General features: G+C 40.4%; 2 protein-coding genes across 3 annotated transcripts; both read right to left on the bottom strand.

Annotated features, from left to right (window-relative positions):
• Positions 1-526: 526 nt before the first annotated feature.
• Positions 527-7,030, bottom strand: mapre3a (microtubule-associated protein, RP/EB family, member 3a). Of its 2 annotated transcripts, none has more exons than XM_080414363.1 (7): positions 6,936-7,030; positions 5,108-5,237; positions 4,268-4,413; positions 3,905-4,097; positions 2,778-2,914; positions 1,172-1,324; positions 527-915 (listed from the first exon to the last, which is right to left on the bottom strand). In XM_080414363.1, the coding sequence occupies exons 2-7, from the start codon at positions 5,226-5,228 to the stop codon at positions 847-849; spliced, it is 819 nt and encodes a 272-aa protein (XP_080270489.1). In that variant the 5' UTR covers positions 5,229-5,237; positions 6,936-7,030; the 3' UTR covers positions 527-846. The 2 variants fall into 2 exon arrangements, with proteins under 2 accessions (XP_080270489.1, XP_080270490.1); XM_080414364.1 differs by having other exon boundaries at positions 3,941-4,097.
• A 3,211-nt stretch (positions 7,031-10,241) lies between these two features.
• dpysl5a (dihydropyrimidinase like 5a) lies at positions 10,242-24,193 on the bottom strand (the record flags this gene model as incomplete). The annotated part of the gene is made up of 12 exons (XM_080413629.1): positions 10,242-10,327; positions 13,742-13,910; positions 14,536-14,743; positions 15,029-15,171; positions 16,143-16,284; positions 16,679-16,835; positions 17,156-17,231; positions 17,324-17,368; positions 17,671-17,739; positions 18,460-18,639; positions 19,097-19,255; positions 23,933-24,193. 12 exons carry the CDS (start codon positions 24,191-24,193, stop codon positions 10,242-10,244), a joined length of 1,695 nt encoding a protein of 564 aa, XP_080269755.1.
• Positions 24,194-25,048: the final 855 nt, after the last annotated feature.

The following is a 25,048-nucleotide window of genomic DNA, read 5'->3' as shown; positions in this document are numbered from 1 at the left end:
ATTCACAGTCAATGTGTAACATTCTCATGCTCAGATATGTTGCTGATCAATAATGAATAGTCAAATAGCATTGATCATTATGCATTGAGTAATTACATCACCGCAATTCCTTCAGTAATTTCAACATGACATCAAACCCTTTATAAGAAAATCCTGACTCAAGCACAAACCAAAAAGTAAATGAGGGCCATCAGTGTTTCATTTATGTACAGTAGATTTTGCACCAACATTTGCTACCAAGAGTTACTAATCTAAATTAAATGAATTAAATTACATAAATAAGAAATTATACTTTAAAATGTGAAATGCTGTCTTGCTTAAAAGACTGGAATATCTTGATTTAAACATGGCCTGTCTGTGCTCTTCAATAGACGTAAAACATAACAGAAGAAAGGCAGATAAAGAAATGCACGATGAGTGAAAACTTTGTTCTATTAGAAACAAAAATGTTCGCAATATATACAGGTTTAAATTCATCATATACCATATAATAACCTCCATACCATTGTCTCGGTTTGGCTCGATTTTCTGTTACTCATGCTGAAATAACTTTGGATTATCAACATTATTTTATTGTCGTTGCTACAGAGTCAGTGTTGGGGGTCGGAGGAGCAGCAAATGATATTGTTTGTTGTAGGGTATTTTACATAGACAGCTAGAGGGGGAGAGAGGGGACAAACAGATATATATGTATGACAGAAGGAGAGGAAAAGAGAGCAAGAACAACGGAGAGGTATATTTTTAGACAGCGTGCAGAGAGAATGTTAAACAAATGAGGACAAAAGGGGAATGATGGGTGGAGGTACAGTATGGATAAAGATGTAAGGGAGAAGGATGGGAAGGGTTTCAGTATTCATCTTGGTCCAGATGGGCCTGCTCATCAAGCTCGTCCTCTTCCGGGGGTGCAAACCCATCCTGAGGTAAAGACATAAGGGGAGATTTAGTCCAACTTTTATTTTCAACTCTGTTCAGTTCAATTGAATTCTCAGTGAAATCATCCATGGGCAGCCATGTGACATCTCGTTTCTATATTTACTAGTAAGATATTATCTCTTATTTTCCCTCAACATTTTAACACCTCATCCAGTCTAGTCACAGAAAACTTCTTAGTATGTGAATGGTTTCTTTGACAATTCATTACACAGTGTACCTTTAAGGGTCAGGTACACACCTCTGTTGCGTAGAGAATGTCAATGATCTTGCTGAGGACGGTGTTGCTTTCACTCTCGTGTTCCTGGCAGATGAGCTCAATGTCCCGTAGTTTGCTGAAGTAGAAGTCTCTCTCCTTTTCTAGTCCATCCACTGTCAACTTCAACTCCATCAACTTAACAGAAACATGCAAAGACAAAGTGTAAAAGGAAGAGTTGGTATCAACCAGTTGACAAACTAAATAAAATGAAAAACGATAATAAAAGTGGGAGAATGGGGTGTGTGTGTGTGTGTGTGTGTGTGTGTGTGTGTGTGTGTGTGTATATATATATATATATATATATATATATATATATAGTAAATTCACTGAACTAGGTGTTGGAGCACTTTTCTCAACGTCTGGTCCGGGGCCCACCAGGGGAGTGTACAAATGAACCATTTTTAAAAAATCTTTGGGACCCCAATCTACACTGTAAAATTCTCAGTGTTCATTTAACTCAGTTACAGACCTGTAAAGGTCCATTTGGACCCCCTGATGGTTCCCGGACCGGGCGTTGAAAAACAGTGTGTTAGAGGAAAGGTAGGGTTCATCCTGCAATCTGCTCCTTAGATTGAGATATTTTATGCACAATGTTGACCTTTTTGTCTGAAGGTGGTGTTAGAGGCCAGTATGATATCACAGGGTCCCTCAAATGGTTAGGGTTCATCCGCAACTCTCAGCAATGTTATTTAGATGGTCTGCTTAGGCAGATGCTAGAATGATGTTTACCTGCTAATCTAGATACTTTGTAGCAGTGTTAATTTTGACAGCAAATTCTGATTTAGTCTTAGTCTTTTGAATAACACACCATTTAGTTTTAGCCCTATTTTAGTCATCTGAAATTGTTTAGTCTTAGTCGACTAAATATCAAAATCTTAGTCCTTTAGGCTTAGTCTTAGTCAACAAAACGAACTTTGTAGCGCTTAATTGTTTTCTTGGCACTCTATTTACTTGTTGTACTTGTTGGCTGACTATGGTTCAGCTCATTTACTTTGATCTTACACTTTGTAAGTCACTCATATCAATGTCTTAATTGTAAATTGTACATTTTGAGCTGTACTGTGTGCTAATTGGAGGTTTTGGCCTAATGGTGGCATAAGAGGCAAGGCCATGGGTTGACCAGAAGAAGTACGGCTCTTCCTCAGCGAGTTTCATGGCAATCTGCACAGAAGATTGAAATATTTTTAAGTGATTTTTTTGCTACAGGAAGGGCCATGGGCCGGGGTCACCAAACATGAAGGTGCACTGTGAATTCCATGGTTATCCAGTCTGTGGTTTCAGAGATGGTTTTTGAGAGTAAATGAGCAAGTACAATTTTTTTTTACCCAATGGTGGTGCTAGAGGGAGGGCCATATGGCCAACAAAATTAGTAGCACCACTCATGAAACAAACACAAACTTAAATTGCTGCCTTTGCCAGGCCACTAGGCCTTCAGATTTTGTCCAAAACTCACACAAATTGGTGCAAATAATCTCTGGAGTAATATTGTCCCTAGAATTATTATGAACAATAGAGAAGAGCAATATAGAGCACTGTATTTTTTTGTGTAATGAGTTGAGCTTTTTGGTGTGGAGTCCCAATACTTTACCTGTTGATTTAGCTCCATGATCTCAGCATCACTGCCCCCATTTCTAGATAAAGTTGGGTTCTTCCTCACTGTGGTGTGTTGGACCCTCTGTGGTGCTGGCATGTTTTTGGGAACTGTGGGAGATGTCCTCTGTGGTCCTGAGGTGGTCAGATATGGTCAGTGATTGTTTAGCATCCCAGTGAATAGAGACTTAATGGAATTACATTGACTTTGTAATAGTCATGGCAATGACTGCAGCATTTTACTGCCAGCTAATGTTGAAAGCATAGCAAAAAGTGTTGTGTCTTTGATATGGCGATTTGTTTTTTTCCAAAGTTGGACATTTCAGATTGTTCTGCATCAAAGCCTATATAAAAGGCACAACTCTGGACAATCCATTGTCAAAGACTAATCAGATCATTTGATTTCAACAGAATTGCATTAGTTAGTATCTGGGGGGGGGGGGGGGGGGGGGGAATCATCAATGCTTCAATAGTGTTTCAAAAACCATGCCAACACACATTATCATTATTTTGAAAAATGTTGTCATTCTGTCTTTTTAACCAGACTCCTTGGCATAAACAATGTCACACAGCAGGCTGAGGAGACACTATTGTCAAATCAAATAATTCACTATTGCAACCTTAATGCCAAAGGCGAAGCAAAAAGAAAAGCTCTCACACAGACAGTGAAGCTTCAGCTTAAGAGTGAGACTTCACTGTTGCTAGTAAAATGAAACAACTGAATCATTTATCAGTCCAACACTCACAGGGATAGAAGTTCAATAATAGTAAGCCAAAAAACAATTGGTTAAATCAAATAGTTATTTGATTTAATTGTGTGTGGTTTTTGAGACATGGCAGATCACAGTCAATTGAGCAGGTAAAACAATAGTGTTGCTTCATGAATTTTCATAAAAATCTATTAATGCTGCATCCCATTAGTCATTGAGGTGATTAGTGCAATCCCAACAGTGACTTAGGGATACCTACACAATAACATGTTGCTTGTCAGTGCTGGGCAGTGAGATGGATCTAGATAGCAATCATTCTGTGAATCGTGCGCACACCACTTGCTTGCAGGGGGGCGCTTTCGAGCCATCCAAAGCTCAGCAAGACCGTGCAGCAAAGGTCAAACCATTCGGTTACCTGGGTTTCTCTTTGGTCTGTGGATAAAGTGATCACCTGGATTGGGGGCAGGGGCCACATCCTGCCCCTGTCTGTGTAGTAGGGGGTCATACTCCTTGCCATCATAGTTTGCATCAAAGAACTTCTTGAACCACTGCACAAATTCAAAGTTGTCCTGGAACTTTCCTTTTACGAGTTTTTCTACAGGGATAATCTGAAAAATATTAATGTGATAGGAATAAATCATATGCTGCTGTACTATAGGTCTTGGAAGAAAGATAAGTGGAATACACAAATGAATTAAAATGTATTAAAAAAAATAATTAACAAGGTATCAAATGAATTATATATTTATGTTATATGAGACAAGAACAGGAATCTGACTTTGTCAACACTCATCCTTTTGAAGGTTGCCTGAAGAACTTTGAAGTTATGTATGGACTCGTGTTCCAATTTGGCTTGAAATTTGACCTTCTTCAGAAGAACACAACCTGGAAACAGCATGTCCATAAACTGGCAATATGCTGCTCCTGGAAACAAGGAAATTCAGAGACATAATTAACATACGGGGGAAAAAAAGCCTATACACCACCACTAAGCCACAATCTTTTTATTGTTATGCTCCTACTATCCATGGCATTATGGAGTATGGAGCTTGACATACTCTCGGTCAGTGGTCATTTATTTCACTGCATTTGAAGCTAGATCATTCAAATAGTTTATTATTTATTTATATTTATTTTATCCAATTTTTCTCCCCAATTTAGTCGTTGAGCCAATGAATTCCTCCCCACACACATTTCTGTGTTGTTACTGCTGTTGTATCTGGGAGGACGTAGAGCCTTCGTCTTACTCCTCCCGCCTAACACTCCCCGCTGACAGGTGCCGCCCCCAGCCTGTAGGAGTACGTGCAATGACCAATATCACCCTCCCTGCCCGGCTTCCCTCCGCCGAACACGCCGATAAGACGCCCGACAAAGCCGGATGCACCACGTGGATTCAAACCCACAACCTCCGTGGTGGTGGGCAGGGACTTTACCACTGCTCCACCCGAGCGCCTATCATTCAAATGGTTAACAAAACGGTGTTGTGTTTTAGGATGTGTACCAAAATAACACCCAAATCATCCCACCATCAAAAGCTGCTCCTGATTGAATGGTACATTTGAGAGTACATTTAGGGATAATACTGTGCATTCGCCTGAAACTTGCTTAATAAGCTCACCTGAACATAGCTGTTCGATCTTGGTGTAAGTGAGCTGCAAGGAGTCGTTGACCCATGCCAACATATCATGTCGACTTAGGTTGTCAATGGACACAGACGTGGCATACACATTCACTGCCATCCCCTATACCTGTAACACACACAGGATTGAAAATCTGTTATCTTTGCCGGGTGAAGCGGTCATCATACCAGGAAGAATAATGTCGTTTTTTTTTTATCAGGGTCTATGACAAGTGCAGTTGCTGACACAGCACCTCTGTATTTTGATAGACATATGCATGGATGCTTGATGTTCACAAATTAACTTCTATTACATCCAATCTACTCAAACTACAAAAAATCAATCGCATTCAACCAAATTTTTTATACAATATTTTAATATTTAGCAAATAATCAAGTTGGCTAACTTCCCTGAGCAATCACTGAGAAGCAATCAACATTTAATCTGCATAATGTGTTGTCATAGAGTTAGGTTGTAGTTGTAATCCTAGATTTGGTTCTTGCTTGTGAGGGGCGTCACATTGCACATGGCTTTCCTGCTTTCAAAGCATTGACTTTGGTATAATGCCTTCCATGGGTGTCAAAATGGTCTTCTATCATACATTCGTAGCATAGGCCAGGCTCATATTGCCTGTGAGGTATGAAGACAGGTTATGTTGGAGGTTTGGAAACACAATGTTTTAACCGGTCAAACGCAGTAGGCCTCTTCGTGAGAGTGCAATTACTTGTCCCATCCCTATCACAATTACAGCTTTTTGGTCCAATTAATTAGACTTCAGTCATCCAGCCTTTAGTCATTAAATGGCCTATTGATATAACATACAATTCCAATTCTACTCCGATTAAAGGTAATTTGGGCAAAATATGCTATGAAGAGGTATGGTGATTGATTCTGATACAAATATTGAGAGTGCACCTCCAGGATCGCGCTTTAAAACTGCACTCTCCCATGAGGCTTAGCTAGCCTACAATTAGATGATTATATACCCTATCAATCTGTCCTGTAATAAACCTGTTCATGAGGAATACAACATAATCTCACGGGCTAAATTCCTCCGCATAGGTTACAATTGATGTTATAGATACACACATAGGAATAGGATAGGCTACATTGTTACAACCATTGCACCAGAAAGGGTAAGTAATCAAAAAGCCCTATATCGACCGGGCCTTTAAAGGGCCGTGTTTGTACAATCATTCATTGCAACAAACGTTTAAAGCAACATTTTGAAATATGCCAGGAATCCTGCGGGGCCCTGACATTGCATTGCAGGCAATGCACTGCCGAGAGAACAATAAATGTGTCCCATTTGTTGTGTGTCGCAACGTTGTTGCCATCCAAGCTGCCCCCTCTACAGGCCTCCTACAGAATACCTCAGGACGAGTACCAAAACGTTCGCCCCAAAACACAGTCGCCCCGGGTTTTCACCTGGTAAACGTAACCTCAGTAAACTGTAACACTAACCTTATTTCCTAAATGTAACCTCAGTAAAACGGTGCCAAAACCTGACCATATTCCTAAACTTAACCCCAGTGAAACTATGTGCCTAACCCTAGACGTATTTCTAACCTTATCCTCAGTAAAACAAATACAAGAATACATGAACCGCTCGTCCGCAAAAAAAATGGGGGTGAGCGTGTTTTGGGGCGAGGCTTCTTGGTTACCCTCAGTACTGTCAATGCAAGCCAAATGATTCTCACTGGGTGTGAATAAAAGGCCGGTTTCACCGCAAACACAGCCGCATGCATGGAGAGATGTAATGCATAAAAGCAAAGAAATTAATAAAATAAAATAAAGATTTATTAGCTTGTTTGCATCAATACTCACTGTATTCTAGGGCTATATCTCTGTTGTTATCACGCTGCCAGTGGTCAGTAATAATGTCAAAGCCCGTTGCTGTTGTCGCTGGCAGATCCTGCGCGGTGCAGTGGTTGGTAACGGGCAGGGTTGCCATGTCCGCTTATTGTAAGCAACTTTGGGCTTTTTTCCCCTGTAAAGTTGCTTGACAATATCGGTGGTTGCGGCTTTTTGGGCTTGTTTCTATGGTGTACTTATTTTGAGCTTGCTGTGTAATGTTGTTTAAACCAGTGGTTCTCAAACATTTCCAATGCCAAGGACCTCCAAATTAGCTAATAATATGTACCGGTATTTGTCTGCAGACCCCCATCTGAAAATATTTTATGCCACCCCCATGTTTTGTGTTGTTAAAATGTGACACAAATATTCCACGTTTTGCTTCGAGATTTTTTTGAAAATAGTAGATCTACAAGCTCACAACGTGTGACGTGAGCTTGTAGATAGACTATATTCAAATAGGTTTAAAGGGCTCATGTAGCATAGTCGCGTCTTTTGGGCTTGTTCTCATAGACCTGGCTGCTTTCCGCTCGCAAAATCTGGCAACACTGGTAACGGCGCCACCCCCACCACCACAGCCGCTCACAACCCAACGCCCCAATGCGCCTGCGCCCGACTCCATGCTGTTTAGAGGCTCAGTCATTATAAATAGGACTTTGGCCTCTTCTATTCTAACACAGACACATGATGTGTCTGCTTGCTTTTTAGGCCCTACCATGAGTCATGTTTTTTAATAGGCCAGTGGTTCTTTCAAACATTTTCATGTCAAGGACCCCCAAATGAATATGTATTTTGCCACAGTCCCCCACTTTTTGTGCCAGGGACCCCCATGCAAGATTTGGGTTGTTATTTGTTTTTTTTAAATATATATACAAATTTGTAAACAGATCTACAAGCTCAAAACGCTTTGTGAGCTTGTAAATCGTCTATTTTCACATAGCTATTGTACAAAGGGTATAAAGTGTTAAAACTGATGTTATATTAACTAATTTAGCTGGGGAACCTCTGGAACCCCCGCAACAACCCCGGGGTGCCCAGAGCCCACTCTTAGAACCACTGTGTTAGGCGACCATACACCCAGTATTAAGTTAGTGTTTTGTCTTTACAATTTAGGCATTTAGCAGACGCTCTTAATCCAGAGCGATTTACAGTGAGCAAGGAATACACAAGGTAATACATGTATGCATATAAATAATAATCTAGGAAACAAAGAACCATCAGTCTAAGCAGTATAATATCGAAAAATCTATACATCTGTACATTGAAACTATACACTCTATAGGATGCCATGTCTACAAATGACCTGGTATCTGTCTACATAACATGCTGTCTAAGTTACATTTTAGCCTTTGCATAAGCCTGCAAGTCGTCAAGGCTAGGGTAAGTGCTACGGCAAGCACTTTCGAAGTGAACTTCAAGCAAGGCCACTATAAGATTATGGAGTCAAAGGTGATTCAATTTGAGATTTCATTGTGGTTTATTTATTTGGACTCAATCATGTGATAAAGAGCTGCAAGAACAAATAAAAGATAATAACCAAACATGATAACACTTTGTTCAGCACCAGTACCAGAGGATAATATCTAACTAGATAATATACACAAGTGTGTTTTTGAGTTGATTTAATGTATTTTATTGAGCCACTATAGTTGCCATCTCTGGCCTAAAAAAACACACACCGTGACATTACTATGGATATTGGAATTATTATTACAATGTCCAGGTGAAAGACCAAATGTTTAGGTGTCATACAAAATAAGTTCACTATCTTTTATTTGTACCTTGTGTATTATGCAGTACCAGTGAACAACAATTTATGACAAAGTAATACAAATCAAATACAAATACTTTTCATTCAAAACAAAAATCATCATCAAATGGGAGATGATAATAATTCATAGATTCAGTGCTTTTTCTCTGAAGATGCTTAATAAGCATTACTTCCTGTTGTGGCACTGAGCTGTACGTGGCATATGAAGGCATTTGATCCCCTGAAAACATGACATTTATTTATCTAAACTGTAAAAGTTGCAAAGAAACAACAGACCAAGAGGATCAATTCGCCCTCTGTATGCATCACAGTGGTGGTATAGGTTACATTGGAAAGTGCCAGGAAGTAAGCACAACAGTCAGAGGGAACAATTGTACCCTGTTATTTCAGTGCAAGACCAGAGGAACATAAAAATTGCAAAAAAGAATGCTCTGTCTAAACAATATGACAGTTGTCAACATGATCTATGCTGACTGGTCGATGGGGTGGTACAGTACAGTATATGTGTGTGGAGTGTGAGATGATTACTATGGTGAGATAAAGGCAGTTTGTGGGTGGTGTGAGTTTTCCTTACAGTGGAAAATTACTACCATTACTAGCATTTTTACCTGGGAATGCTGCATAATTCCAGTGTTGAAATTGTGAGTTATGGCTATGCCACAACATAGGCTACTGTATGACTAAGTGCTTATACAGTATGTATTAGCATGGACACCATAGACTCATTAACATGTGGTGTGGGTAATGAAGAATAATGCTAGAATGTGCACAATGTTGTAAACATGTTTTGGAATGCTATTTTGAAACGGTTAAGTTACTGTACTTAGACATCATTACTTATTTAAAGATTGCTAAATACAATATTCTGGAAGAGCAATACGACATAGTAAAATAAATAAATAGACATATAAAAAAAGAAATTCCAGCCTGTATTCAAAAGCTTTTCAACAGCTGGTCAATTATAACCATATGTTTTGTATTTAGTGATGCCATATTAAAGTCATGTCAGTTCCTTTGTAGTGACTTATGACATGTATTTCACAATGGCTTGCAGTAGAAAGACTCCATTTGTGACACAATAAATCATGTAAAAAAAAAAGGCAGCTAAGTAGTACATGATACAAGTGCAAAGTCGTATTTAACAGTGAGGTAAAACAATCATAATGCAGAAACCAACTCGCTCTCATATCCCTAAAACTATTAGTAAGTTACAGTATAAAGTACTTCGACTAATCTGATCCAGTGGCCAAATTAACTACCTGTTATCTGCTGCTGTCATTTGGTTAACATTGAACTGAAGTTTGTTATGTTTATCCATTTAGTCAGTATTCTTGGCTAACACATACAGTATTACAGTATAATGTTCCACTGACCCTGCCCTAAATAACTGTGTTGAATCCAAAGTAAATGTGACCTTAACCCCCCTCCTCAGGTTTTCTTGCTGGGCCGTATGACATTTCCTTCCGGCTTCGTGCTCTGCTTTGTGGAACCTCCATCGGTTACCATGGTTACCAGATGCCGCTGGACCGCCCCCCGGGAGGAGCCAGAATCCTAGCTGAGGATCTCTTTGGAAGCTTGTCATCAAGTTGGGAGCCTGACAAAGAATGGGTAATGGGACTGTGTTAGTCTCCAAGGTTAAGTAAAACTTTGGATACAAATCTACTGCAGATGTTGGGGCATTACATTACTTGCTTCCTAAAAGGTACCATCTCACCCGTACCAAGGCATTATCTCTAGAAGGGCCGTTTCTCACTGGATCCGTTTTCATTGAAAACGTTTCCCAATTCGAATGCTGGCCTCAGTGGCCTGCATTCACATTGGGCATAGATCCTATCGCACCACAGAACACATGCATATACACCCCCGATCCTACAGGTGGCGGCATGCACATAGTGTTTCCCCTGTGGACACAGACGTCATCAACTATGCGACAATGTTTGTGCTGGTCTCGCACAAATATGCGTTTAAATATGTTGAAAGCAAGGGGGCGGAGTTGCGGTGAGAACTGAATAACACTACTCATCATGAAAACATCATGCACGTGCAATATAAAATATTAATATTATCCAGTGATATGAAAACATTAGCTAATGTTTTTATATCACTGGATAATATTAATATTTTATTTCAAGGTGCCTTGACAAAATTAAAACACCATTACATTATTATGAATAGTATTAACCACATGAACCCCAGCATGGGGGGAACATAAGCCAAAAATAGCCAATCTACAAGCTCACAACGCGCGACACGTTGTGAGCTTGTAGATCTGCTATTTTTGACAGAGAGATTTGGTGTTGACAGATAAAAGCGTCCAAGAAAAGTAGGTCCGTTTTTACTGAGAATAGAGGGTTTAAGTAGGCTACATAATAATAAAACAATAACTTTATTTATATAGCACTTTTCAAAACATGAGTTACCTTATTTTATGCTACAATTGGAGAAAAGGTCAAATAAAAGATACACGTTTTTTTTTAAGCATAAGGGAATAGCCTACCATAGTTAACAAGTAAGTTAATTCTGACAAGCAATAAAGAAAACACATTTAAACAAACTAAAATGAGACCAAAATAACTTTGGTCTCGTTGCCCACATCAACAAACAAACAAATACAGACATACATGTGAATTACATCAATAATTATGAATGACAGATTCATATGGTAGAAGAGTGCAATTTATGACAATAAAGCACAGAGATGTTTCGTTTTTGTAGCCCACGTTTGTGTGTGAAACTGTAGAATTAATAAAAAGAAACTTCTCATTTATTTTGGAGAGTAATTATTCTGCTATTCTTCATTATGCTCATTATAATATTATATTATATATTATCTTCATATAACTGGTCCTCATAATGCTCATTATAATGTATTTTGGATAGTAATTTAATGTATTATTCTGCTATTCTTTATTATGCTCACATAAGCTATTTAGAAGGGATAAACTACTGTGCATTCAGGAGAAATTGCATCATGAGTGAAACGGCTATAGTCCTTGGGAAACTATAAACCTACGTAGGCCTACATCTAAATGAGTTACCATATTTACTTACAAATTTCAAATTACAAAGCCTTATAAGCTATATATTTCTGGGATGCATAGTAGCTGAAACTCCACAAGATACCCACAAGATATACTATATGCGCTGCTCGCGCACCTGAAATGCGCGATGGAGACCCGCCAATGTTTCATGACTGATAGACATGAAAGAAGGCCCTTCACAGCTAATAGAGAATTTTAAATTTTAAGAATCGGTTCAGAATTGAATGAGTAAAATTGTTAGAAAGGCTCCCATATAAGTTTATTATTATTTCAATTGTTATGTTCCACTTTAATATGCACCAGCCCTTTAAGTGCGCAATGCATTCTGGGGCGTTTTCATTCATTCAGTAGCACCGGCTAGAAGAGCTGTGTTTTTGTTGGCTGTTTTTGTCGAGTTTATATACCGTCACCTATTCCAAATAGCGGGCCACTTCCGTCTAACGGTACGCTTGCTTTCACATTGCAGCTACCGTACCCGAAAACGCATGATTCGGATCCGAGACTGCCTCCCGAGGTGGTTTCGGGAACGGAACGGTGATCCGTTTCGCGGGTCGATTCGCTACATTCACACTAGCCAAGCGGTCTGGAATGCGCACCCGGGACCTGAGTGTGAAAGCGCCCGAAGAGTCAACGGCACCAAAGCATGCAATAAAAAAATTAAGATAATGGTGTAAAATCAAACACCCCCCACCACACATACGATACACACACACGATACACACATGCTCACACGCACACGTACACACAGCATTTTGTTATTATGACGATTATCCCTCCCTACAAATTTCTGTGTTGCCTCACCTGCCAGTGAGAAGTCTGCAACAGGAGGACACAGTACCTCTGTCCTACTCTTCCCGTTCAACACCCCCAATGACAGGTGCCACCCTGGGCTCAGGGCATCCCTGTACATAATGTTTTTATCCACGGCACCCCTAAATTACAAAGAGTCGAGGAGCGACGTGTAGCAAGGGTCCGCCGGGCTTGGGAATCAAACCTGGGACTCACTGTCAGGCTGCATCAGAGCGTATATGGTACTCGCCTTAACAAGCAAGCTATCGGTGCCCCAGCAATTATGTTTTTTTTTTTTTCAAATTTCTTAATCGTTTCCACCCAGTTTGAGCCAATTCATTGAATTTGGATGTCCAAAGACGTAGGTGGAGAACTCTGATTGTCTGGCTAAGCGAGACTATTCAGTGTTCAAAATGGATGAATTAACACTGCTGTTACTGCTTAAAGGAGTAGTTCACCCAAACAATTACTTATTTTCTATTAATTACACTCCCCACGAAGCCTTGAATTCATGTTGTTTTTGTGGCATTCATTACATTACAGTCATTTAGCATTCCTGAGCCAATAATTTGATGACTGGGTCATCGGTCAGTAGGAGACCCAGTAGAAGCTCAGTGAAATCAGATAGTTGTAAGGCAAGTTGTAAAAGTACTGTTTTCAACGTCTGTTAAAACTTCAAACATTCCCCAATTCCCCAACTTCATCACTTTGGATAGCTTTCCAAAGTTGGTTGTTCATCATGTTTACTCCTCCTTAGTTCCTTATTTCTTTCACAGAAACATGTACAAATAGGAAATGGGATTTTAAATTATTTGACAATAGAATAATACATCTATAGTTTGCACTAATAGATTGGTGCATGAGTGTGGCAGCGGTGTATGATTTGGGTGTCAGCTGTAAGCAGCAGCTACAACAGGGGTTGTTGCTGCTGAGGTGCAGCAAGCAACACCTGCAAGCAATTGTTCTGATTGCTACCAGGTTTTTAAGAGGCTTGCTCATCTCCTACGGACCTACACTGTTAAGGTGCCGGAGACACTGTGTGTTGTGAAAAGATCAGCTATTTATGTAAAAAAAATCCGTAATTTTAATGGAAGGACATCTCCAAAATGTATTGTGAACAGCTTGTTGACAGTGTATATTAGGACATGGGGAGTTTCTGGTTATGTATTACGCCTTACCAGAAAGACTAAAGCCGGACCCATGGAGGTCTCTCACCCCCCCATGCCTGGTACAGGGGCGTGTGGGTGTGTCCAGGTCTGAAGCCCCAAAGTCCTTCTTTCCTGAGTTGGTCACTGGAACAACATCACCTGTGTAGGGCTCTCGTTCCACAGCTTTTACAGTCTGAACCTGGCACTGATGGATCACACACACAGATGTACAGAGGTGAGTGACACGCACCCACGCACGCACGCGTGCACATCAGTGTCAGGCAGCAACTGTGCTATCGTTGATAGGTTACTTTTTTCAGAAAAACTGTTATCAACTCATTCAATCCGGGAAAGCATCTTAGATTTTAGCTATATATATAGCACATTGATTGGTTGGCCATACAAAAATAGCAGATATACAAGCTCATAGCGTGTCACTTCATGCAGCGCAATCACCTTGTAGATCTGCTATTTTTGAAAAATCTTGAAAATGTGTGCAAATCTGAAAATATATATATGTTTATTTTTAAAGCTTTGAAAAAGCAAACATTTTTAACTCAAGGTCCCTGGAACAAAATATTTTGAGATGGAAATCGGCGGCCAAATGCGTATAATTTTGGGGGTCTTTCACATGAAAAAGTTTGAGCACCACTGATATAGCAACATACGCTTTTCATAAAACTGTTAGGATTTAGAAGACATTTTTAGAATCGGCCTCAGGTCTTAATGGGTTAAGTTACACTGCACCTAATGTCTACAATATACCGTAAATGTGTCTGTATTCACTAAGGATGCCTGCAGATGTATATCTGATGATACTGTACCTTTTCCCTCTGGACCATCTTCTTGTAAAGGTAGTCTGGGAAGGTTCTGAGTGGGTAGAACTTTCCGGAGCCCTCTGCACACGTGAAGATGCCATTTTCATAAACCAGCCGGCCACGGCTAATGGTAACTAGGGGTACACCATGGCAACGGAGTCCTTCATACAGGTTCACATCTCCCCCTTGGAACTGGTTTTCCACTGAGATGGTCCTGTAGAGAACAGGATTAATTTAGATAACTAAAGATTAAAACAATTTAAAGTAAGACTAGAACCATACTCTAGGTATAGGCCAATAGTAAAAATATGTCTTGGGCTATATCTTGAAATTTAAAAGCAATAAAATATGTAAATTACAGGAATCTCAAACTATAACAACTGGTAAAAAATATATTACTCTCTTCACTGAAGTGTATTACACAAGAAAACATGATATATGATAGATCCTACAGCAGAGAGACAAGATTGTCGATTCAGGGATGGATAGAGTTCCATACTTAGATCCCTCGGGGTCCCAGACCACCACATCAGCGTCTGCCCCGGCAATTATCCTGCCCTTCCTGGGGTATAGGTTGTAGATCTTTGCTGCATTCGAGCTTGTGACTGCTACAAACCGGTTCTCATCCATCTTGCCTCCGACCTAGGGCACATGACGGGGTTAACCTCTTAAAAACAGGCACATAATACGTGAAAAGCTGCAACTGGCTCTTGGTTTGCGCATGAAGATTTAGGGACGATCGATTGAGTGGTTTACACTAGCTGCGTGGTCACAGATGGAAAAGTTAGTTTGAGACATTTTTGTTTTTATGCAGCACAGTAGCAAGACGGGAAGGAATGATCGAGGGACACACAACACTGAGCAACCATGAGCTGGATTTGAACACATGATACCAAGGTCTGTGGCTAAACGGTACACATGATAATTGGCTGAGGGCCTAGGTATCCCCAAGGGATTCTTATAGAGACAACTAGAAAAGCGCAGTTTACCCAATGCTGTGTCATGGGGTGCAGCGATTTATTTCTGGGGGGTAAGTGCACTTTTTGCTCTGTGTTGTTTAGAGGCCCCTAAATGTATGATTCAGATTTGGAGCAAATGGGACACTGTGTTCGTGATCGGTGGCATTTTGTGTGAAACGGGCCCCTCCTGCAAACTTTGAAAGCCAATTGCAGCCAATCAGAAAAATCTTGATCACATTACTACAGAGATAATGTGTACCAATTTGTGTTAGTTTTGGACACAATCTGTGTGAGTACTAGCAAAAAGTATGTTTTGAAGAACAACGCAAAATGTCAGAAAATCTTCTCAGGCGTAAGTAGGTAGAGCCTATATGTGGAGTTGCGTCATGAGCCCCCGAATCCAGGGAAATAAAATGTGATTGTACATCCTATGGTTAAAGAGTTCTAGGCCAAAATGTGAAGTGACCTGTTATAGGGCCACCATGAGGCCGAATTAAAAAATGTCGGGTGGAGGTTCTTCCTTGGAACTGGGGACATGCTGAAGAAGGCTTTTTGGTCCCATGTTGTATGCACCCTAACCATTCAGCTATGTTGGACATTTTTTGAGGAGTTTGTTTTCTCACATCTAAGGGAGAACAAAAGGTTTACACATACCACTCCTCTCTCCCAGATGACGCTCATGCGGTCCTGGATGCCTGGGAGCCCATGGGGGATCTTTGTGAAGTCGTCCTTGCCCATGGACTTCTGTTTAATGGTGAAGGGCCGGTGGTCTGACGCCACAACATTTAGGGTGTCACTGTGGAGAGAGGAGGGGTGAGAGCAGGGACGCAGAGAGCATTTGATTTCGGGTTTTTCTTACTTTAATTCGGTTAATTCGGTACAAAAAAATGTACTCCATGAAGTGTAGATGTGTGGCAAAAAGGAAACGTCTCTCCATCGCGCACCTCTCCATTCAGAAATGGATAACAAGAACCGTCGTCCTAAAACACCCTCGCCCCGGGTCAGTGTGTTTTAGGACGAGCGTTCCGTTTTCCACCCGAGGTTTTCTATTTTTATTTTTTCTTTGTCCCAGAAGTGGGGGGGATATCACCCCCACCCAATGGAACTGGATACGTCTAAACCCTACTTCCAATACTCATTGTATCTGGTATGGCATGTTCTGTCGTTCAGTAATCTCTGCCTTTGCTTACCTTCCTAGCAAGCTCATTAGAAAATTTGGTGTGTTTGGATCCAGACGGAGGGGAGGTACAGTCACATAGGCAGCAGCGTGGGCCCAGTCCTGATGATAGTACTGTAAACCGTTCAGCACAGCATGCGCTGTGGTTGTTTCCCCATGAACAACCTTACCTGTCGATAGATCACAGCACATGATACAATATTCTAGAAATACATGGTGTGGGTGACCAGTGCATCAGATGGTGCAAAAAGGTGCAAACACACTCAATATCTAAATTAACACTTATCACATCTATTTTACAAATAAATTACTACCTGTTAAGTTAATCAACATCGCATTCAAAAGTGGTTTTACTGTCCAAGACAATTCTTATATATTGATATAAGATGACTAATATGTTTAATTGTACAACATGATGTTTTTTTCATATCTGTAAGAATGAAATAAGTATGCATGGAAATATTTAAATAGTTAAATACGTTAGCCTTACCCTGCATCTTGGCTGTGGCCACAACATCTCCAGCAGACATACTGGACACATTAACCAGGTAGATGGGACAATGGGCCTAAAACAAAAAAGTACATATAAGTTGTGAGGATATGTTATGCTTTGTCTTTTATTATGGGCTTCTATTAATGTGCTAGAGATTGTTCTCACCCTGTTGGCAATGGTAATTGCCCTGTGGGCTGCCTCTGCTTCCAACTGTTAAAGGAAAGAACATTGTGATGTGATCATGCAGCATATCGGGTCTTTTGAGTTTGCTGACATCTAAAGGATAAAAGTCATCAAGCGTTAGACTGACCTTGGTACAGTACTAATGCAAGAAACACAGCTCCAGCTATTAATAATGGTTATGTTAGATGTTGACGTGTGTTAGGTTTAGGTGTGACAATGTGTTTCTATACCACGTTTTTTTCTCTTTTCTCTTCTGTGTTTGGTTACTTAGAAAGTGTAGTAAAAGTCTTGATAATCAGAAATAATCTAAATATGAATAAGCCTCTCACCTCTTCAGGTCTACTGACTTCAATGCCCTCTGGACCGCTGATTCCTAAGTCCAATGCTTCCTTTGCACCCTGGAAATAGACAAAAGAAAGTCATAAATCAAAACCTATATAATGTCCACTAATTCAATTGATACAATACTGTTTAACTCTTCCACTGCCAGAGTAAATAAATAAATAAAGCCCTGACTGCCAGCGATTCTTTAGATTTTCTTACCTTTTCAAGTAGTCACAGAATATTTATCTCCAGTATGATCAATCCCCTGATGGTTGCTAATCACGGAGGGTTTCACTGTGCTTCCGCAAACATTTACTTAATGAGGTATATTGTCTTAATTTTCTTTACTCAATACAGTATATACATTTTGTTTATACTTAATTAAAAGAAAAGTGGCACATATTCGGAGAATAAAAGATGTTAAAGGACGGCTTCACCCATTTTCAACCTATCTTCATATAATTGGTCCTCACTAATGCTCATAATAATATGGTACCATTTTTGTCTACCCCGTCTGTGTCTCAGAGGAGGGCTGTGGACAGTTCAGAAATCCACCTACCAGTGACATCATCGATTGGGAATCCAAGCTAAAAATGTGAAATTGAGTAAAAAAACAACAACAACTGCCTAATGATGATTTCACTGGTAGGTGTGTTTCTGAAGAGTCCACAGCCCTCCTATGAGACACAGACCGAGTAGAGAAAGAAATTGTGCCATTTTATCATGAGCATTAGTGAGGACCAATTGTATGAAGATAGGTTGAAAATGGGTGAAATGAAATTATTGCTACCTACCTCTGCCACCAGTTCTCCATTTTCAGCATGAACCCTGGCTATGGCTCCAATGTCTTTACAGTTTTGGAGCACCTGATAGAGTTCACTGTCCCTCAGCATGTACGTATCCTTATAGGCCATGAACATCTGGAAGGAATTCACTCCTTTCTCTCTCACCAGCTTCTCCATCTCAGCCCGCACCTGCAAGATGAGAAAGTGAATGAGTAATACAATCCACTTCCCTCAGTATCTAGTGTACTGTACTGTCAGAACAAGGCAGGTTTGTGTGTGTGTGTGTGTGTGTGTGTGTGTGTGTGTGTGTGTGTGTGTGTGTGTGTGTGTGTGTGTGTGTGTGTGTGTGTGTGCCGCCAAAAGCCCTGCAGTATAATACTTCTATAACTTAATTCTACATACTGTAATTGTACATGATTTGGTGGGTACATATTTCAGTATGCCAAATTCCTTATATATGCAAATATACTTTGTAAAACAAAAACAATCTGTACTGTAGGATCCCGGGTATTAATTTAACTCTGAGAGTGACCCTTTAGTGTCCATTTGTTCACACTAGTTACATTTACACTGTATGAGTTCTGATTCTTGTTTCTAGGGAGAAATCTATGATATGTCTGATGGGGGATGTGTGGTGTGACAATACCTTGGGTCCCCACCAAGTAACTCCCACATGCAGAGCGTAGTCACAGCAGGCTTTAGGGTCTGCCATGCTGCGGCACTTGTCATACGCCTCCAGCAAAGACTCATTCTTCTCTGGTAGCACATGTCCTATTACCATAGTGGTGCCACCAGCCAGAGCAGCCTAGAGGAAACATACACATACAGTAACATTCAGACATTTGGGCACATTACGGTGTGTCTACTATTGTCCACATTTGTGTGAAAATGTCTCACTTGTTATGCCTTATTCTTTTGTGTTCTAAACTGAAAGATCAAAACTGAACTGGAAGAAAAATTGAAAACGTGGATCTCTGGATCCACGTGGGAACAGCGTGGCTCCAATGTGGGTCTCGGACTTCATTTGTGCAGCCTGTGATGTCAGTCATCTAGGATGTCAGTCATCTATAACATATCAAGGATGTATAAATCCAAATTTGAGCAAGGTTTCAGCCCTATCAGAGAAAGTGGGTGGAGAAGGTGTACAGGAGAAAAAGACCTGGCAAAAATCCAAAGCCATAAATCTCAATCCAAAGCCATAAATCTCAACTACTGAATTACTCGACAAGTTAGGCTATGCTTTTTAGGAATTTATGGAGTAAAACATTCCTACGGTTTTCTTCGATTTTCACCTTTTAACAACTTTCAACCTGATGTCCCTATTTTGGCCATGTCAGGGGCAAATCTTTCAAAATCTCTAAAATAGCTAAAATACCTTTTTATTATTAGGCCCTGTATTCTGTTGAATTGTGAATGTGAAGCTCTTGGGTGTATCAAAATTGTCAGCGCAGCCCCATGTCATGTGTGTACAGAGAGGTTGCTATAGTAAACCTGTAAATCTATCGGTGGTTAAAGAGCTACTTCCTATAATGGTGAGTAATCAAGACACTTTTATAGCCGCAATCATCTGCCCTGTGATGTACACCACATCATTCTTAACTGCTCCCAGTACCAACTACAGTATATCTTAATAACCCAAGCAGTGCTCAGATAAAGGATAAACTATTTTGTGTATAAGTGCATGCTTCACTGAGCATCTGTCAGCTGACCTAGAGAGTAGAGTAGTGTCTAAGGGTGGGGGTGGGGGGGGGGTGTCTGAGAACTATTGTTTCCTAGCACAATTGCGTTAAGTGAAAAGGGCTTCGCAGCAGCCCCCCTGTAGCCATGGAAACCGAAGCCGATCCGTATTTGTCTCCGGACTTGGTCGAATATGCGGCAGCAAAGGATTGTAGGGGGAGAGGGGCAGGGTAGAGCGAGGGATGAGGGGCGGGGAGAGGTAGAGAATAGTAACCCTCTGTTGTCACCAGTGTATACCGGCCCTCATTCCAGTGAATGGGCCCTCCTGACGTGTCTCTCTTGAAACATAAATACTATGCTCCCAGCTTCTGTCATTTCTGAGAGCTACAGAACCATGACTCATCATTGTGGCTCTGAAGAATAATGGGGGTAGCCCTTGTAAGTCATCATGCTGACTCTAGTGTGTCTGGAAGTGTTGTTGCCTTGTGCTTGCTATAGCATCGAGAGCAAATTGCAACATCATGCTGACAAACAATAGAATTTACAAGCAGTTAGATACCACATAACATCACAATATTTTTTTTAAAATACATTTATTTCTATTTTAGTATTTTGTGTTTATTTAGTTCTTGGTTTCTACTATTATTATGTTCATTTTAACTATGTTGCTCATTTTATTGTGCTACTCAAAGACAGAGAGAATGGACTTGTCCCACTAAACCACCAACAATAACCAACCGCTTGCTTTTGGGTAGTTTAAGGGATCTGACTCAACTAATATGTGCATGTGATATTGATAAACATATTGTTTTATACTCCCTGTGGTCTGGAGACAGACAGCCCCCTGCAATTAGGACTGTGACAAGAAAATGGACAAAGGAGAGCATTGTTGGCCTCAAATAATACATCACTGAATATATCAGTACCCAGAGGAGGACTGTTCATTTTTGCAACAAGGACTGCTACAGGAGGAAAGTAGTTAAAACAAAACTACTATGGACAGGGTGAGGAGGAGTGATCTGGGGAAATCACATATGGGAAAATCCTTAGGGGTACACCACTAACCCCAGGACTGGGCCGTAAGACCTTTTAACATGAACCTGAGACTGGAGAGGGGACCATCGTTGTGGAAAACATCCTGTCTGGCTCCAGTATCAAAGAAGGAAAGGCCCAAAGACCTGAATGACCGCTGACCTCCTATGTCATGAAGAAAACCAAGAGCAACTGGAGCTGGCTCACCTCTGGTGACTCATGAAGCCTTCTCTGGAACCACTGCAAATGACTTATCAGCCTCATAAGGGTGCTGATGGTGCTATTGGCTATCTACTGCAATGGGCCAACTCCCATCTGGATGGGGCGCCGGGGCGGGCACACCGTGACTATTGTGTTCTTCAAATTCTCTCTCCAGTGCCTTTAATACTATTTAGACAATTCTGCTTGGTGAGATGCTGAGGAACATGGATATCTCTGCTGTCGGGCAGAAACCAGCTAACTCCAAAATGTTCATTTTTCAGGAAATGACAAAAACAAAACAAAAAGTGGAGTTAGGAGGTTTTGTTCATTATTGATAAGAACAGCTAAATGGACCTCCAAGCTCACAATGAGGTTGGAGGTCAAAAGGGGGTGGAGCCTGGAGTCAGCAAAACCAGCTAACTCCACCCCCTTTGGTGGACTTAGCTGGTTAAGCAGAAAGTTTGAGGATCCAATGGAGTTAGCTGGTTTTGTCCAAAGCGCTTTTTAATACTTTTCATTGGTTAAATATTTTTTTAATCAACACACAGACGTAAAGGGTGTTCAATACAATAGCACTGATTTATGGGAAAAATGCAAAAGCGGAAACATTTTGTTAGCTGGTTTCTGCCCGCCAGCAACGATATGTAAACCAGCATGGCGTGGTAGATCACAGACTGCCTGATGAACACCTGTACAGCTACGGTTTAGAGTTATGTGTCAGAAGAATGTGTGATGTCCAGGATGGTGTCCCCCTGGTAACAGTGCTAGTGCTTCCTTTCTGGTCACCCCACACATTTCACACACAACATGAAACATGTCATCTGGAAAGTTCTCCAATAATTCAGATTGCACAAAATGTAAAAAAGTATACCTAATATTTTATTTCTAAAAGATTTAATATATGGCCTTGCTTACAGTATTGTGATATATTGCAATATACTGAATCTTAACCCCTATATCATGATACACAGCCCTACCCTGAAGATATTTATTTCCCAATAATGAGAGCCTCACTGTACATTATTACACAGCTACGAAATCAATATTTTCACCCAAAATATTAATTTAAATGTATTTTTCCTTGCACCCTGCTCCATTAAAGAAAAGGCTCCAATTGTCCGAGTTGCTTCAGTGCTTTCTTCTTACCTATTATTTTATTAGCTTGCAAGATTCTGCTGAGATCGAAGATGTTGCATCATGCAAGTTAAATTGCCTATCTAACTATGTTATGCAGTATACAATGTTAAGTCAACCACATGTGCTTCTTTGTATCTTGAACAGCATATTCATCTAACATAAACGGAGGACGGATAAAAGGAGGTTCACTGGAAGGACTGTGAAACCTTGCATGTACTTACTTTACTTATCCTCTTCGTCCCGGTTGGGGCTTAAGGCCCAACCGGGACGCACTGGTCCTCCAGGTTGGGGGTTGGGCCTGGGGCTAACAACCCTACCCCGGAAAACAACATCTGTTACAGAAACTGCAAACCTTGCATGTAGAACAGGAATTTCAGGGAAGCCATGAAGGCCATGGCCGTCGTTGCCCCTCAGTTTGGCCTTGTGCCCCTCAAAGAAATGGCATGCCCTGAGGCCACAGTGGCCTTAATGCCCCAGCGGACTGTGCCACTTTCTCCTCTGTCGCTTTCTTGTCAATGTGTAGACACCAGTGTCTCTTTCTTGTCATGTAGACACCAGTGTCTTTTGTTGAGATTCTGAATTCTACTGAATCCCCATCCTTAAACCAATCCAGTAACTTTGATTGGTGCATGGCTGAGCATGGATCAGATTGTAAGTACCATAATTTATTTATAGTAAGATAGTCTACATATTAAATTCAATCAATTCTTTCAATGGACTAAAATCTTGTTTTATTTGATTGCCTTCCTGCCCTGGCATTTGGCCTTTGTGCACTCAAAAAAATTACAACACCAAAGGCCAAGTGGCCTTGACCCTAAAATGACGAAATTCCAGGCCTGCATGTGTTCCCAAATAATAGCCAGCGTCTTTTTGACTAATGAGGGGAGAATACTCCCCTTTAAGTTATGCCTATACAGTATATGTGTTTAAAGTACTATAATGAGCAACAGAAGTTAGAACGGGATTTGACAACATGTGTGATTGATTGCGGTGGCCTGTTCTCTTGATGGCTCTCAATAAAGTAAACTTGCATCAACATACAGTATTTTCTACCCTTTGTGTGGAATTTTCTTGTGAGCTTGGCAACTCACTTGTAGATTAAAACTATAATTTCCATGACATCACTTCCGTAGCAACATAAACAGAGGCAGAAGTGTGTTCATTCAGAAATAGAGTGCAGAAAGCCTTGATGAGCCAATCAGAATCGAGTATTCAACCAAGCCGTTGAAGTTTGATATTCAAAATGATATATGGCCCTTTTATGGCATTCAACTCTTCTAGTCAATCTCCAACATGTTTCCTATCATTGTGCTGCTGTAGTATTGTTTTCATAAGACATAAAATGTTCACTTTCAGGTATTTTCAGGTCCTTTTCTCATGCCTATTTTTTTTTTTACATCCCTTCAAAGTTGACCTCCAGCCAGGGTCTCCCTACCTTGGTGCCGCTGTAGTAGTCATCCGCTGTGGTCGCATTCATGAAGTTCTCTTCGAGGTGCACACTGGTATCGATGCCGCCTGGCATGACCAATTTACCTGTGGCGTCAATCACCTTGGCCCCGCCCGGGATCATCATCTCCTTCCCCACCTGCTGGATGATTCCGTTCTCGATGTAAACGTCAGCCTCGAGGGTGCAGTCATCATTCACCACCTTACCACCCTTTATCAGAATCCGACTCGTTGCTGTGCTGGAAGACATGGCTGTAGCTCTGGAAGAGACGGCTGTAGCTCTGGAAGAGACAAACACAGTAATTAATTACTGTAACATTTTATTGATGTACATTTTCTTAGTTATGTGTCTGTTGAATGTCAGTACGGACACACAATTTATCCTGTGAGGTTGCATCTGTTGTATTTCTTGGTTTTAGTTTTACAACATGAATTCACCATATTTTGTTTAATCAGCAATATTACAATTTATAATTAATGCATTTAGCAGACGCTCTTAATTCAGAGCGATTTACAGTAAGCATAATAAAACATTTAATTACAGGAGACACGCTGTAGTTGAAGATACATACTGTATTGGTTTAAAATGGATATATAAACTACAAAAAGTGTAATAAAACAATTATATTCCACAAATCATCAAACATTATTATTCATTCTCAATAATAATGGTCATCACAATATTTAGCTAATTAATGGGATTATTATTTCAGCCAAAATCTGGCAGTACTATATAGTACTGTATGTGTTGTAGTCTTACTAGCACTGAGAATAGCCAAATAACCCCATTACTGTACAGTACATCACAAAATAAATAAACAAAACACTATGACAAGGACAAAACCAGCTATATTTGCTATTAACTTCCCAAAATGAACAGCTGAACAGTAAAACACGTTCAGCTGAAAACACGAATCAAAACACATCATATTCTGAATTCCTAAAATCAACTATTTAGGACAAGAAGAAAATAACTTCTACTGTACCTCATTTTGACTGGCTGCTGTAAGCCTAGCTGACAGAATGGTCAATGATATTGCTCTGTGCTTGGCATGGCCAGTCAGTCAGGCTGTGCAAGTGACATCAGCTACAAGACTGTGTCAGT

The sequence above is a fragment of the Gymnoscopelus braueri genome, assembly GCF_963280865.1.
Source record: "Gymnoscopelus braueri genome assembly, chromosome: 19".
Lineage (NCBI taxonomy): Eukaryota > Metazoa > Chordata > Actinopteri > Myctophiformes > Myctophidae > Gymnoscopelus > Gymnoscopelus braueri.
This window is presented reverse-complemented; position numbering and strand designations above follow the sequence as displayed.

Bases quoted from the DNA above. Each gene is read 5' to 3' on its own strand.
- mapre3a (XM_080414363.1), bottom strand. From the start codon at position 5,228: ATGGCAGTGAATGTGTATGCCACGTCTGTGTCCATTGACAACCTAAGT. The intron at 2,915-3,904 runs GTAACCGAATGG...TGACCACCTCAG, and splicing joins CAGACCAAAGAGAAACCCAG to GACCACAGAGGACATCTCCC. The intron at 1,325-2,777 runs GTAAAGTATTGG...GTTTCTGTTAAG, and splicing joins TCATGGAGCTAAATCAACAG to TTGATGGAGTTGAAGTTGAC.